A 14,700-nucleotide genomic window follows, 5' to 3' on the forward strand; every position below is an offset into this window, starting at 1 on the left:
CCCATTAACAGACACACACACACACACACACACACACACACAAATTTTGTGGGGTGAATTTGTACTTGCAGGTTTCCATTATACTTTGCTCAAAAACTGCATGCATTCATGTAGAACTCTGAGCTCAAAAACTGCATGAATTCATGTAAAACTCCGATGTCTAACTTTTTACATTAGAATCAATCTAAACATCATGGCATAGACGGAGAACACAGGGGACCAACACCTTCAACATATTGTCTAGCTATCACCATTGTTAACAGCTAACCTGAGAATGCAACCTTTTAAAAAAAGGTTTCATAATTTACACATGAAAGAAGTGAAACTATCATGATGAAAGACTTAACAGACAATCAATTTTTCAATGTATAATTTCAGTTACGTCACACTGTAAATTTTTGCTATAAATTCTGTGTGTTAGGATTGAGCCCTCCACTATCACCCGATGAAGGAGCGATGCTCTGAAAGCTAGTGCTTCCAATTAAACCTGTTGGATTATAACCTGGTGTTGTGTGATTTTTAACTTTGTACACCCCAGTCCAACATCGGCATCTCCAAATCATGGCCAAGGTTGGAGGGTTTGAGCTATAAGGAGAGACTGAATAGGCTGGGGCTGTTTTCCCTGGAGTGTCTGAGGCTGAGGAGTGACCTTATAGAGATTTATTAAATCTTAAAGGGCATGGATTGGGTAAATAGATAAGGTCTTCTCCCTGGGGTGGGCAAGTCCAGAATTAGAGTGCATAGGTTTAAGGTGAAAGGAGAAAGATTTAAAAGGGACCTAAGGAGCAATGTTTTCATGCAGAGGGTGGTGCATGTATAGAATGAGCTGCCAGAGGAAGTGGGGGAAGGTTTAAAGGAATATAGGCTAAGTGCTGGCAATGGGACTAGATTAATTTAGGATATCTGGTTAGCATGAACAAGTTGGACAGAAGGGTCTGTTTCCATGCTGTACATCTCTATGACTTATATAGAGGCTTCTCACAAACAAATGGTGAGAAATTAATCTTGCCACCTCAAGAGGAATTATTTAATTGTGACAGTTGAACTCAACGGTGAGAATCTTATTTTTGTTTCATGCCTGTATACTCAACATCTCCGGGAAAGTTAACCTCTGCCCTGTGTCCCATCTGGAATCTATATGTCTTGCTTTGTATAATAGTTCTTGTAATGATTCTTTTGTTGCAGGACAGTAAAACCACAGTAACGGTGTTCATGTTAAAGGATAAATCTTGGCAATATTTAGGAAGGCAAAATGCACACTTTAAACAGATTCGAAGTCTCACATTTGGGACATATTTGGATAGTAATCAACCAAGGTTATTGTCTTTTGGAGAGGACAGAGTTCTGGTAAGTTACTGTGTTTAGTTTTAGCTTGAACAGACTCAATTAATGCATTAAAATCTATTCCTTTGATGTAATTCATAATTCAAAATAATCCAAACCTTAAATTCATTCAAATCCCTGAGTTAGCTGAAAATAATCACCTATTGATTAGCAAGAGGTAAAGCAAACAAGCAATATAGCAATCGCACTGGCAGGTCCAAAGCATGAAGAACAACATCATTCATGACAAAAGGAAGCAATGTACATTGAAACTCTGTAGCTCTTACTTCAAGTGATTAGTTATTTTCTTCTGATACTAATAGCTTTGTGTAATGTATTGATTATTCTTCACTGTACAATTTAGTCTTTCCATGATTTTTTGCTGGGCTCTTGTAATTGTGCTTTACTTATTTAATTTTCTTGGCTTTATGTTTGTTACCACGGACCTTACAAAATATTTTCTTATTTCAAAAAAATTAAAAAGTGGTCACCATTATCTAAATTGAATTTAATAAAATCCCATTTTTATTCCTGAGGTGGAGTACAACCTGGCTTCTAGTACTTTGGATGATCTGCGGATATTAAGTAGCGAAAGAATAGAACAAAGCGCTATCCCCACATGCATGACCTGGTACCCACCAATCAGTAAAGAGAGCTTCATTGTCACCGCCAACAATCAGTATAAGTTAAAGCTTTACAATGCCACTACCAAAATGTGCAGGTATGTGCAATCCATTTATTCAGAAAAGGTATACATTTTCCTTCAAAACACTAATCTTTTAAATGTATTTAATAAAAGAATAACTACATCATTGTGTTCAGGTTTGTTTTGTAGTATAGCTTGAACATTTTGAATTTTTCTAGATCCTTTCAGCTATTTTTCAATGCACTTTCAGCTGTCCTATTCTAAATCTTTTTGATAACCATAAACTATAACGTTATTAAAAAATTGCAGCTTAAGATTTTGTTGAACACCAGCGTATAACAATTAAAAAAACACATGGACACAGTATCATAAATGTATGTTTACAAAATTTTATTAATCTGTAAATTGACTTGTTTGGCAGAATTGAATTCTAGCTATTCCAAACAAAAATGTTGTAACAGAAATGTGGTTCCCTGCTGCATCCCTGGGAAATTTGAAACATATATAATTGATTGGGAGAAGTGCAAGTCAGCATCGATGTGAACTGGACTGACAGGAGTGTGTAGCACATCAGCATTGCTGTGAAGCAGGCTGAGAGGAGTGTGCAGCGAGTCAACATCACCGTGAGGCAAGCTGAAAAGGAGAAAGGAGAAGCCTGTGTTTCTGAAATAGTGCAAGAGAGTGGAGGGCCAGCAGCTTTCTAAAGACTGTATGACAGTGGGTTTCATAAAGAGCAGCAAAGAGAACAGAATCAATCGTTTCTCAAACAACATGAGACAGCGGGTCAGCAACTTCACAAAGAGAACAGCAGACCTGCATGAGAAGGGTGGTGATGGCAGGAGATTAAAAAGCTGGAGATTGAGCTACAAACACTGACACATCAGCAAAGGGAAGAGGTACCCGGACATGGTGCTTCGGGGCTATCACGCCCTTTTGATTAATTATGTCAAATTTGGTCCATGATGAGGAGTAGGGGTTTGTAACTGTGAGTGAGGTAGGTACGGAAATGCAGAATTTAACTTTGGAGAAGACTCAGCCATTGCTCTTGTCTAACAGGTATGAACTTCTTCCTCCAGGTGCAGACAAAGGCAGGGAGGATGAGTGAACAGACAATATGGTGGAGAAAAGAGAAATATGATCATATTACAAGAAAGCATAATTAAGGGAATAGACCTTGTAATCCGCAACAAATGCAGAAAGTCCTGAAGGTTGTATTACCTACCTGGTGCCAAAGTTTCTGGGTTGGAGAGCAACTTGGTGTAGGAGGGGAAGAATCCAACTGTTGCGGTCCGCATAGGTAGGGCACATATAGGATTAGGAATGATGTTCTCCTGAGGGATTACAAGCAACTCAGACCTAAATTAAAAAGCAGAACCACAATAGGGATAAACTCTGGATTACAACTTGAACCACGTACAAATTGGCATACGGTAAATAAAACTAAAGAGGTCATTGCATGTGGGAGAAATAGGTTCTAATTCATGAGGCTCTGCTCTAGTACTGGGAAAAGAGAGTTTTATTTGAATTATTCAAGGATCAGTGACCTGGTGAATTGTTTAAATAGAGTTGTAGGTAAGCTTTAAATGACTTAGTGGGGTCAGGGTTCAATTGAAGGCAAGTTTTAAAAAAAATCAAAGAAATGAGAGAGCAAAGGTACAAGGTAGTGAAGAGGTGAACCAATAATCAAAGTGTGACCGAAAGGGTAGAAAATGTACAAAGAGGAGTTCAATAGAAATTAGAAGCAGAGAGGGTAATAATAATAAAAGGCCAAAGCTTAAGGGTCTTTATCTGAGTGTCTGCAGCTTTTTTAACAGGAGTGATGAGTTGACAGCATAAATAGAAATAAATTAATGTGACATAATAACTGCTGTGGAGATGTGGTTACAGGATGACCAACACTGGGACTAAATGTTCAAGGATACTTAAAATTGTAGAAGTATAGACAAAAAAAGGAGATGGGCTAGCTTTGCTAATAAAGGATAATCAGTGTAGTGATGAGTAGTGATATAGGTGCAGAAGATCAATGATGTGGAATTAGTTTGTGTGAAAATAAGGAATGGCAAAAGAAAGACGTTACAAGTGACAGTGGTCTATTGGCCTCATCAAGTTGTCTTACTGTAGGACAAGGTATAAATCATCAAATGATGGAGGTGTGTAAGAAGGGTTCTACAAATATAATGGGTGATTTAAATCCGCCAATTGACTGGGCAAATCAGATGAGCAAGGTTGACATAAAGACTAATTTCTAGAATGCATCAGGGATTGCCTCTTCGTACAGTATGTTGCACAACCTGGAAACCGTTTATTCAGTAATGTGTAATGAGGTGGGATTAATAGATTTCATAGTTAAGGATCCTTTGTGCATAGTGATCACAATGTAAGAGAACTTCAAATTCAGTCTGAAGGACAGCAATTAAAATGGCATAGCACAATGATGTTAGACTGTGTTATCAATCATAAAATGTCTTTTCTGTATTTCAATGACATGCAAAGCAATTGCAACATTTTTAGTGATTCAATGGATGACAATGCCTTTCAATCCATCTTTATTCAATCCACAAAGACCCTAAATCCTCTCATGTGGAGCCAATTGTTTCTTAAATAAGGTCAGAAGTAGGGACATTGGCTGACTTTAAGTAGTGTTCAGTATCATTATGATTTCTCAGGTACTGAAGCAGTCCATGCCTGCATGTGGACTTAGACAACATTGAGACATTGACTGATGACATTCGTGGCACTCAAGTAGCTGGTGATGACCATATGCAACATGGGGAATAACAAAATCTCCCCATGACACTTCCAACATTTTTATGAGTTATTATTGATCAGAAACTGAACTGGGCCAATTACGTAAATACTGTCACTATGTGACCAGGCCAGAGGCTTGAAAATTCTTTGCCAGAATTAATTAGATTCCTTACAGTGTGGAAACAGGCCCTTCGGCCCAACAAGTCCACACCGACCCGCCAAAGCGCAACCCACCCAGACTCATTCCCCGACACCTTACACTACGGGCAATTAGCATGGCCAATTCACCTAACCTGCACATTTTTGGACTGTGGGAGGAAACCCAAGCAGACACAGGGAGAATGTGTAAACTCCACACAGTCACCTGAGGTGGGAATTGAACCCAGGTCTCTGGCACTGTGAGGCAGCAGTGCTAACCACTGTGCTACCGTGCCATGTCTTGTCAAAGCCTGTCCATCATCTACAATGCACAAGTCAGGAACATGGTGGAATGCTGTCCGTTGTTTGTATGAATGTAGCTTCAACAATATTCAAGAATGTTGACAGCATCCAGGAAAGAGCAAGTCACCCAATCAGCACACCATTCACAACCATTAATTTCCATCATCACCATAACCACACAAAGTGGAAGCAGTGTGTGGTTTCTACAAAATGCTCTACATTAACTTGCCAGTGTCTTTCAAAAGCAACTTTCAAACCCACAACTATTAATACCCAGAGGTGCAAGGGCCTCAAATGCATGGGAATCACCATCCTGACTTGGAACTATATTCATCGTTCCTTCACTGTCACTAGATCAAACTCCCTTCCCAACCTCACTGTGAATGTATTTACACTTCATGGCATGCAGTGACTTGAGAAGGCAGCTCACTAAATCCTCTTCAAAAGCAACAAGAAATGGAAACAAATACTGGATAAAAGCTTTGACAAAGGGTCAGTTAGACTCGAAACATCAGCTCTTTTCTCTCCTTACAGATGCTACCAGACTTGCTGAGATTTTCTAACATTTTCTCTTTTTTGGAAACAAATACTGTATTGACTTGCCACACATGCTCATATGCCATCAAAGAATTAATAAAATAGGTTTTGATGTCTTTGCAGATATTGGTCCTATATTTTCCTTAATTATTTTTAACCTTTATTCTTCCTCAAATTTTCTAAATTGATTTTCTGACTTTCCTTTTCCAATACGATTTAAAATCTTATACACGTTCATACGATAAATTTTAAATAGCTTCTTTCTACATTACAAAATCCTAGTATCTCTAAAACAAGGCATTAGCTTTTTGACTTTTCTTTGCTTGAGGTATTATTTTTCAATGCTTTCTTTTAAATCTATGTCTGTGTTTTTATTTTTAGCTCTCTTTATTCTTTGATAACCGTTTGAAAAAATGTTTATGCATATTCTTATATTAATCCTATTGAGCTAATTCCTTTGCCCTTTCAGAATCTGAAGAGGTCAACTTTTCTCTTCATTTCAAATCATTCTTGTTTAGTATGACAGACTGACAGAATCCAGGGGCGAACCTGGAGTGAGAGCAATAGGAGCCGGTGTCAAGTAGTGTCTGGGGAGTACTTAAAAAAAGCTTTGAGCACATTTGAACTCCTGTTTTGATTATATCCTGCAATTCCTTTTATTGTCACATTATTACCTTTCTCTCTAGGAAGACAGTCTTAAGTCCAATGTATGGATCTCCTGTTAGAAAGATGGAAGTTCTCCCTTTCTCAAATGGGAAGGAAAATAAAATTGGTTATTTAGCCTACATCACGGATGATAAGGTACACACTCATCAACAAAACGTCTGTGCCAAAAAGTAATACAATGTGGTGATGTGCTTCACAGTTTTCACTGATTTGTGAGAGAAACTATTTGTAATGTTTCTTTACTTTTAACTGTCTGCTTCCAAATTAATTCTGCAAAGACTTTATGATGTGGAAGTGTGCTCTTTGGAAATGTGGTATGTGTAATGTGGAATGTGGAATGTATGAGGAATTCCTTGCACGTGAGGAAGGTCCCATTCAGAGGTTTACACCTTTCTTTGTGCCGAGTCAGCCAGACTATTGAACTTAGTGTCTCTGCAGTTCACAAATAATTTCCTAAGATTCAACTCCTGGCTCTTGTACAGTTACTCCAATTGAAATTGTGTGCATGTGAATGTGAAGTGGTAGTAATGTTGTGTGTATTGGTGAAGGCTGTTTTGGTTGATTCATTTGCTAATCTCGTATGAAGCATTATCTTTCTGCAAGGTGTTCTTGTCCACTGAGATCTACATTGCCAACATTCCCAGAGAAGGAGTTTTGAGGTGGGGCATGAAGAAGGAGTGGCTAAAATGCCTATTTACATGATTTTGTAGGGATTTCCACTGATTTGCAACTAAAGTTAAGACATGAGAATTTTTGGACACCATGAATGTTCACAGGCCAATATTACTAAGTGAATAAATTACTCTGTATTTATATTTGAAATGTGGATTGGGCTCTATTGAGGATTGTTGCACAAGTGTAATGCTCTGCTGATTGATGTAATGACCATATGTAATTATAAATTCTAAAAATCTTTCTCACTATTACCTAGGTGGGTTTACAAACTCTGCCACTGGATGGAAACCCCCACAAGTCCTGCGCAGTCATATGCCATGGAACAATGGTGTCCAATATTGCCTGTTCAAATGATGGTTCTTATATATTCACTGCAGGAGGAGATGATTGTACTGTGCATATGTGGAAAGTTGATCTTGCGTAAGTACACTACTGGTTTTCTTTCAAGGAGCATTATTCTCAAGTAGTACTAAAATGACTTGCACTGGTAATGCATGTTGTTGCAGAGAAATCTAGTTGCTGTTTCTGGAACTTTAAAAAAGAATTCCTCTGCAGAATGTGGACTTTGCTGACAAGGACAGAATTTGTTGCCCTTAAGTTGATTGGTTCTGTAGGCCAGTTCAGAGGGCAGTTAGATTCAGTCAGGCTGTGGGTCATGAATCACATGTAGGCCAGACCAGATAGGGATAGCAGATTTCCTTCCCTAAAGGACATTTGCGAATGACAGTCGACAATGGTTGCATGGTCACCATTAAACTAGCTTTTAATTCCAGGTTCATTGAATTCAGATTTCATCACTTGCCAGTGTAGGATTTGAGCCCAGGTCCCCAGAACATTAACCTGGGTCTCTGGATTGCTAGTCCAGTGACATTGCTACCACCACCTCCCTGATGTTGCTACTTGAACATCTATGTGAAGCATATACATCCAGGAAAACTATTAAAACGTTATCAATAGCTCTCAAAATTATATAGCTATTTACATAACTGCCAGACTCCTCAAAATATTTTATAGCCAATGAAGCACTTTCTTCTTTGAAGTGTAGCTACTGTTGTAATGTAGGAAACAATGCAGCCAATATTAGAAAATTCTCATGATCACTATTGTGATGATGGCCAGATGATTTTGTAAAAATCTTTTTTGAGTGATAAATATTGGCCAAGCCAATGGGTAATACCTCCCCTGTTCTTTGAAATAGTGCCATGTGATCTTTTACACCCACTTAAGCAAGCGCTTGAGGCCTTTTATAAATCCCTCATTTGAAAGACAGCACCTTTGACAGAGCAGCTGTCCCTCGGTACTGCAATGGTGGGACAGCTTGATATTATATTCAAACCCTGAGCTCTGGCTTGAACCTTGTGACTCAGAGGTAAAAGTAGTATTATCTGAACAACTCTAAATTCAATCCCAAATCTCTGCTGCAATAGCTGACATTGTCATGAATGCAAAGTTTATGCTATTGTTGATTGAGATAATCTCTTTGAGATATAATGGAAGAATGAAGGAATGATCATTTCAGCTGCTCTGAATTCTGCCCAACAACAAGCCTGGTGGCTTTGCTGCTGTGGGGCCAATCCGAAGGAGACCTACTGGAAAGGTGCAAGGTGCCCACACATCTAGAGAATTGCAAGACTTTACAAATAGTTACACTTTAACTGTTTATTTAATAGTATGATGGAATCAAGTTGGGAATTATAGATATCTTATCAGCATTACTTTCTGAACTCAAAGCACATGTAATACATATTGTCTTGCAGTTAGTTGAGTTTGGGATGTAGACATCAGTAGAAAGCAAGAGCAGAAGCAAGCAGCTTGGGGCAGCTGTGGGAGCAGGAACAGGCTGCAAGGCAGTGAGAACAGGCAGCACGGGAATGGCAGTGGGAGGAGGAACAGGCTGCAAGGCAGTGAGAACAGGCAGCATGGGGGATGGCAGTGGGAGGAAGAACAGGCTGCAAGGCAGTGAGAACAGGCAGCATGGGGGATGGCAGTGGGAGGAAGAACAGGTTGCAAGGTAGTGAGAACAGGCAGCACAAGGGGTGGCAGTGGGAATGGGAACAGGCAGCACAGGGTGTGGAAGTGGGAGCAGGTACAGACTGAAAGGCAGTGAGAACAGGCAGCACGGGGGATGACAGTGGGAGAAGGAACAGGCTGCAAGGCAGTGAGAACAGGCAGCCCAGGGATGGCAGTGGGAGCAGGAACAGGCTGCAAGGCAGTGAGAACAGGCAGCACAGGGGATGGCAGTGGAAGCACGAACAGGTTGCAAGGCAGTGAGAACAGGCAGCAGGGGGGGTGGCAGTGGAAGCAGGAACAGGCTGCAAGACAGTGAGAACAGGCAGCACGGGGGATGGCAGTGGGAACAGGAACAGGCTGCAAGGCAGTGAGAACAGGCAGCACAGGGGGTGGCAGTGGGAATGGGAACAGGCAGCACGGGGTGTGGAAGTGGGAGCAGGTACAGACTGCAAGGTAGTGAGAACACGCAGCACAGGGGGGTGGCAGTGGGAGCAGGAACAGGCTGCAAGGCAGTAAGAACAGGCTGCATGGGGGTGGCAGTGGGAGCAGGAATTGGCTGCAAGGCAGTGAGAACAGGCAGCACAGGGGGGGTGGCAGTGGAAGCAGGAACAGGCTGCAAGACAGTGAGAACAGGCAGCACGGGGGATGGCAGTGGGAACAGGAACAGGCTGCAAGGCAGTGAGAACAGGCAGCACAGGGGGTGGCAGTGGGAATGGGAACAGGCAGCACGGGGTGTGGAAGTGGGAGCAGGTACAGACTGCAAGGTAGTGAGAACACGCAGCACAGGGGGGTGGCAGTGGGAGCAGGAACAGGCTGCAAGGCAGTAAGAACAGGCTGCATGGGGGTGGCAGTGGGAGCAGGAATTGGCTGCAAGGCAGTGAGAACAGGCAGCAGGGGGGGTGGCAGTGGAAGCAGGAACAGGCTGCAAGACAGTGAGAACAGGCAGCACGGGGGATGGCAGTGGGAACAGGAACAGGCTGCAAGGCAGTGAGAACAGGCAGCACAGGGGGTGGCAGTGGGAATGGGAACAGGCAGCACGGGGTGTGGAAGTGGGAGCAGGTACAGACTGCAAGGTAGTGAGAACACGCAGCACAGGGGGGTGGCAGTGGGAGCAGGAACAGGCTGCAAGGCAGTAAGAACAGGCTGCATGGGGGTGGCAGTGGGAGCAGGAATTGGCTGCAAGGCAGTGAGAACAGGCAGCACAGGGGGATGGCAGTGGGAGCAGGAACAGACTGCAAGGCAATGAGAACAGACAGCACGAGATGGTGATGGAAGTAGGAATAGGCTGCAAGGTGACGAGAGCAAGCAGTTTAGGGCAGTGATGGGGCTGAGGTTGAGGCTGGAGCAGGGGAGGTTGAACCCTTGTGAGGAGTGTCATCCTCAGGAGCAGGAAAATTGACATTTCGGGCAGGAGCCCTTCATCAGGAATGAGGCCAGGAGCTTCCGGGGTGGAGAAATAAATGGGAGGGGGGTTGGGCTGGGGTGAAGGTAGCTAAGAGTGCACTAGGTGAATGGAGGTGGTGGTGAAGGTGCTAGGTCGGAGAGGAGGGTGGAGCAGATAGGTGGGAAGGAAGATTAGCAGGTTGCTCAGGTCATGAGGATGGTGCTGACTGGCAGATTGGAACTGGGGTAAGGGTGCGGGGAGGGGAAATGAGGAAACTGATGAAGTCTACGTTGATGCCCTGGGGTTGAAGTGTGCTGAGGTGGAAGATGAGGTGTTCTTCCTCCAGGCGTTGGGTAGTGAGGGAGTGGCATTGGAGGAGACCCAGGACCTGCATGCCCACGGCAGAGTGGGAGGGGGAGGTGAAATGTTTGGCCATGGGGTGGTGGAGTTGCTTGCCGCGGGTGTCACAGAGGTATTCCCTGAAGCGCTCTGCGAGAAGGCGTCAAGTCTCCCCAATGAAAGGAGAATGCATTGGGAGCAACGGATGCAACAAATGACATTTGTGGAAGTGCAGGTGAAACTTTGATGGATGTGGAAGGCTCCTTTGGGGCCTTGGATGGTGGTGAGGGGGAGGTGTGGGCGCAGGTTTTGCAATTCCTGCGGTGGCAGGGGAAGGTGCCAGGAGGGGAGGGTGCGTTGTTGGGGGATGCGGACCTGGCCAGCTAGTCACGGAGGGAAGTGGTCTTTGTGGAAAATGGTAGGGGTGGGGAGGGAAATATATCCTGGTGGTGGGGTCCATTTGCAGATGGTGGAAATGTTGGCGGATGATGCGGTTTATGCGAAGGTTGGTGGGATGGAAGGTGAGGACCCAGGGTGGTTCTGTCCTTGTTGCATTTGGAGGAGTGGCGTTTGAGGGCGGGGGTACGGGAAGTGGATGAGATGCGTTGGAGGGCATCTTCAACCATGTGGGAGGGGAAATTACGGTCTCTAAAGAAGGAAGCCATCTGGTATGTTTTGTGGTGGAACTGGTCCTCCAGGGAGCAGATATGGTGGAGGGGGAGGAATTGGGAATAGGGAATAGCATTTTTGCAAGAGATAGGGTGGGAAGAGGTGTAATCCAGGAAGCTGTGGGAGTCGGTGGGTTTGTACTAAATATCAGTGTTGAGTCAGTCACTGTTGATAGACATAGAAAGGTCCAGGAAGGGGAGGGAGATGTCAGAGATGGTCCAGGTGAATTTAAGGTCCGGGTGGAATGTGTTGGTGAAGTTGATGAACTGTTCAACTTCCTTGTGGGAGCATGAGGTGGGACCGATTCAGTCATCCCCTCCTAGCACCTTCCCCTGCCACCGCAGGAATTGCAAAATCTGCGCCCACACCTCCTCCTTCACCTCCATCCAAGGACCCAATGGAGCCTTCCACATCCATCACCTGCACTTCCACCAATGTCATTTATTGTATCCGTTGCTCCCAATATGGTCTCCTTTACACTGGGGAGACTGGATGCCTTCTTTAGGGAACATCTCCAGGACACCCGCACCAATCAACCTCACTGCTCCGTGGCTGAACATTTCAACTCCCCCTCCTACTCTGCTGAGGATATGCAGGTCCTGGGCCTTCTCTGATGCCTCTTCCTCACCACCCGATGCCTGGAGAAAGAATGCCTCATCTTCCGCCTCAGAACAATTCAACCCCAGGGCAGCAATGTGGACTTCCCCAGTTTCCTCATTTCCTCTCCCCTCACCTTACCCCGGTTCCAACCTTAAAGTTCAGCACCATCCTCATGACCTGTCCTACCTGCTAATCTTCCTTCCCACCTATCCTCTCCACCCTCACCTTTATCCCCGCCTCCATCTACCTATTGCAATCTTAGCTACCTTCTCCCCCGCCCCACCCCTCTCCAATTTATCTCTCCACCCATGAGGCTCCCAGCCTCATTCCTGATGAAGGGCTCCTGCCCGAAACGTTGATTTTCTTGCTTCTCGGATGCTGCCTGACCTACTGTGCTTCTTCAGCACCATTCTAATCTTGACTCTGATCTCCAGCATCTGCAGTAGCCAATTTTCCCTCGGAGTCACCCAACATGGCCAGGCACCTACAGACTGTACTATTGAATTGTTAACTGTGTTTGCTTTGCTTTTAGTTTTTAGTAAGTTTTTAGTAAGAAGGACTGTAATGTTTCGCATTTTAACTTTGTTTTCTTTATTTTTCTGCTTTGTACCAAGACCCTGTATCTAGGTATCTTTGTACCTAAGATTGTGCCTTAATTGGCGACTTGTAAACTTTTCACTGTACTCATGTGAATACATAGAACAATAAACAAATCCAATTCAATTCAATTCAGTTGTGGTATCAAGTTGCCGGGTAAGATATCCTTGAGGTTCATAGATACAAATCAGTCAGCAGTCATCTGAGAGACAGAAAGTAGGAGATAGAGCTAGCCAGAAGTAGAGAAAATACTGACCTTATTGTTAACCACTCAGAATGAGGATGAGAACTTGTGCTTAGATTGAAGAGACGAGTTTGCTCCCTCGTTTTGGTGTTTAGAATGATGTTGCTTTTAGTTTGTGTATTACAGTAAATGTCTTAAAGCTTGAAATCATACTGTCCTTTCAGTCAGTTTCTGAAGCTCAGATTTTTTTAAAGTCACCAGCCTAGGTGGAGACCATTGGTAACATTATTTGGTGTAATCATGAGAGTACTACCACTGACTTTAATTTTCACTCACAATTTCCATTCTATATTATTTGAAAGTGCACAAAAATTGGGGAACAATTGCAAGTTTATTAATCTTCTTTGATGAGATTGCTAAACTCCACAAAACTTGGAATCCTTCCTGGTCTACATGACTGAGCAAAGTATCATAAAGTTCTTTAATGGAGCAAGAACTAACAAAAGTTTTGATTTTGGGGCCATTAACTATCTTTGCAATGATTGATTATTCAATGCTCTTGTTTCATTATACACTGTGTCATTAGAATGTTAAATGTAGAGGTGAGAAAATAAATGATCTATTTTCTGATATTGAAGAGCCCATGAAGCAGTAACTGCACTAGGAGGAGAGGAATTGATTCCATTCTATGGCTTATTGGAAGGTGGAAGAGATGGAGAACTATTTACGGTAATGATATTTCTGGATTTCTCTTAATTTGTAAAAAAAATCAGATTATAAAAAAACCAAATAATATTCTTGTTAAGGCATGGCATTTCAAGCATGTATAGCTTTATAGTGTCTGGGCAATTATTAGAAGTAAGAATGGCAACCCCAGAGGTAGTGACGAGGTTGCCATGTGTGGAGATGAGGTAAAAACAATGACTGCAGATGCTGGAAACCAGATTCTGGATTAGTGGTGCTGGAAAAACACAGCAGTTCAGGCAGCATCCGAGGAGCAGTAAAATCGACGTTTCGGGCAAAGGCCCTTCATCAGGAATACAGGCAGAGTGCCTGAAGGGTGGAGAGATAAATGAGAGGAGGGTGGGGGTGGGGAGAAAGTAGCATAGAGTACAATAAGTGAGTGGGGGTGGGGATGAAGGTGATAGGTCAGGGGGACGGTGGGGGAAGGTAGCAAAGAGTACATTGGGTGGATGGGGATGGGATGAAGGTGAGGACATGAGGTACAATGGATGAGTTGGGGGAGTTCCAAACTTCCAGCTCAGCACTGTCTCCATGACTTGTCCTACTTGTCCACCTATCCACTCCACCCTCCTCCCTGACCTATCACCTTCATCCCACCCCCACCCCCAATGACACTTATTTTTCTGTTGGAGAAAAATAACTCCTTTCGCCAACCCTCCTAAAAACCAAACAGATTTTTTTTGACCCTGTCATACCTCTCCACCAAATAACCGAGAAGCAACGACCTGAGATTTGGTTTAACACAACATTAAACATGAATTTTAAAACAAATTAAGGTATGAAGAAAATGTAACAACTTGCTGAACAAACAAAAATTAATGGTAAAGCAATAATTTAATCATTTTAAACACAAGGAATTCATAAAAATGATCATTTAAAAATGCCAAATGGCGTAGCTAATATAATAACATTTTTGCCTTTTCACTTAAGAAGCTAATCTAGAGAGAGAGAGAGAGAGAGACAAACTACAGGTACTGTCCACCAGGAAGGGAGACCGAGACCAAGCAAAGGAGTTGGGTTAAAATTGTGTTCATCTATGATAGCACACATTCCAAGGTGGCCTATGAAATACATACAAAAGTGGGAGTTGGAAATGAGGTGTTCCCTCTTTTCTCTTTTGGGGAGAAGGGAGGAGGA

At 43.0% G+C, this 14,700-nt stretch overlaps 1 protein-coding gene across 3 annotated transcripts in view; it reads left to right on the top strand.

The window, feature by feature from the left end:
* Positions 1-14,700, top strand: part of cfap251 (cilia and flagella associated protein 251) — a 79,986-nt gene that overhangs the window by 52,752 nt on the left and 12,534 nt on the right. For all 3 annotated transcript variants that reach the window (XR_015761301.1, XM_043715307.2, XM_088000309.1), the window contains 5 exons: positions 1,186-1,347; positions 1,860-2,044; positions 6,382-6,496; positions 7,293-7,456; positions 13,458-13,548. Coding sequence is in view for 2 of the 3 variants with exons in the window: in XM_043715307.2 (XP_043571242.2) it covers positions 1,186-1,347; positions 1,860-2,044; positions 6,382-6,496; positions 7,293-7,456; positions 13,458-13,548 (717 nt within the window). In the remaining variant the exon portion in view is untranslated. The remainder of the gene's footprint in view (positions 1-1,185; positions 1,348-1,859; positions 2,045-6,381; positions 6,497-7,292; positions 7,457-13,457; positions 13,549-14,700) is intronic.

Source organism: Chiloscyllium plagiosum, unplaced genomic scaffold (genome assembly GCF_037043375.1).
Source record: "Chiloscyllium plagiosum isolate Xiang-an unplaced genomic scaffold, Cpla_swu_hap1 HiC_scaffold_24, whole genome shotgun sequence".
Lineage (NCBI taxonomy): Eukaryota > Metazoa > Chordata > Chondrichthyes > Orectolobiformes > Hemiscylliidae > Chiloscyllium > Chiloscyllium plagiosum.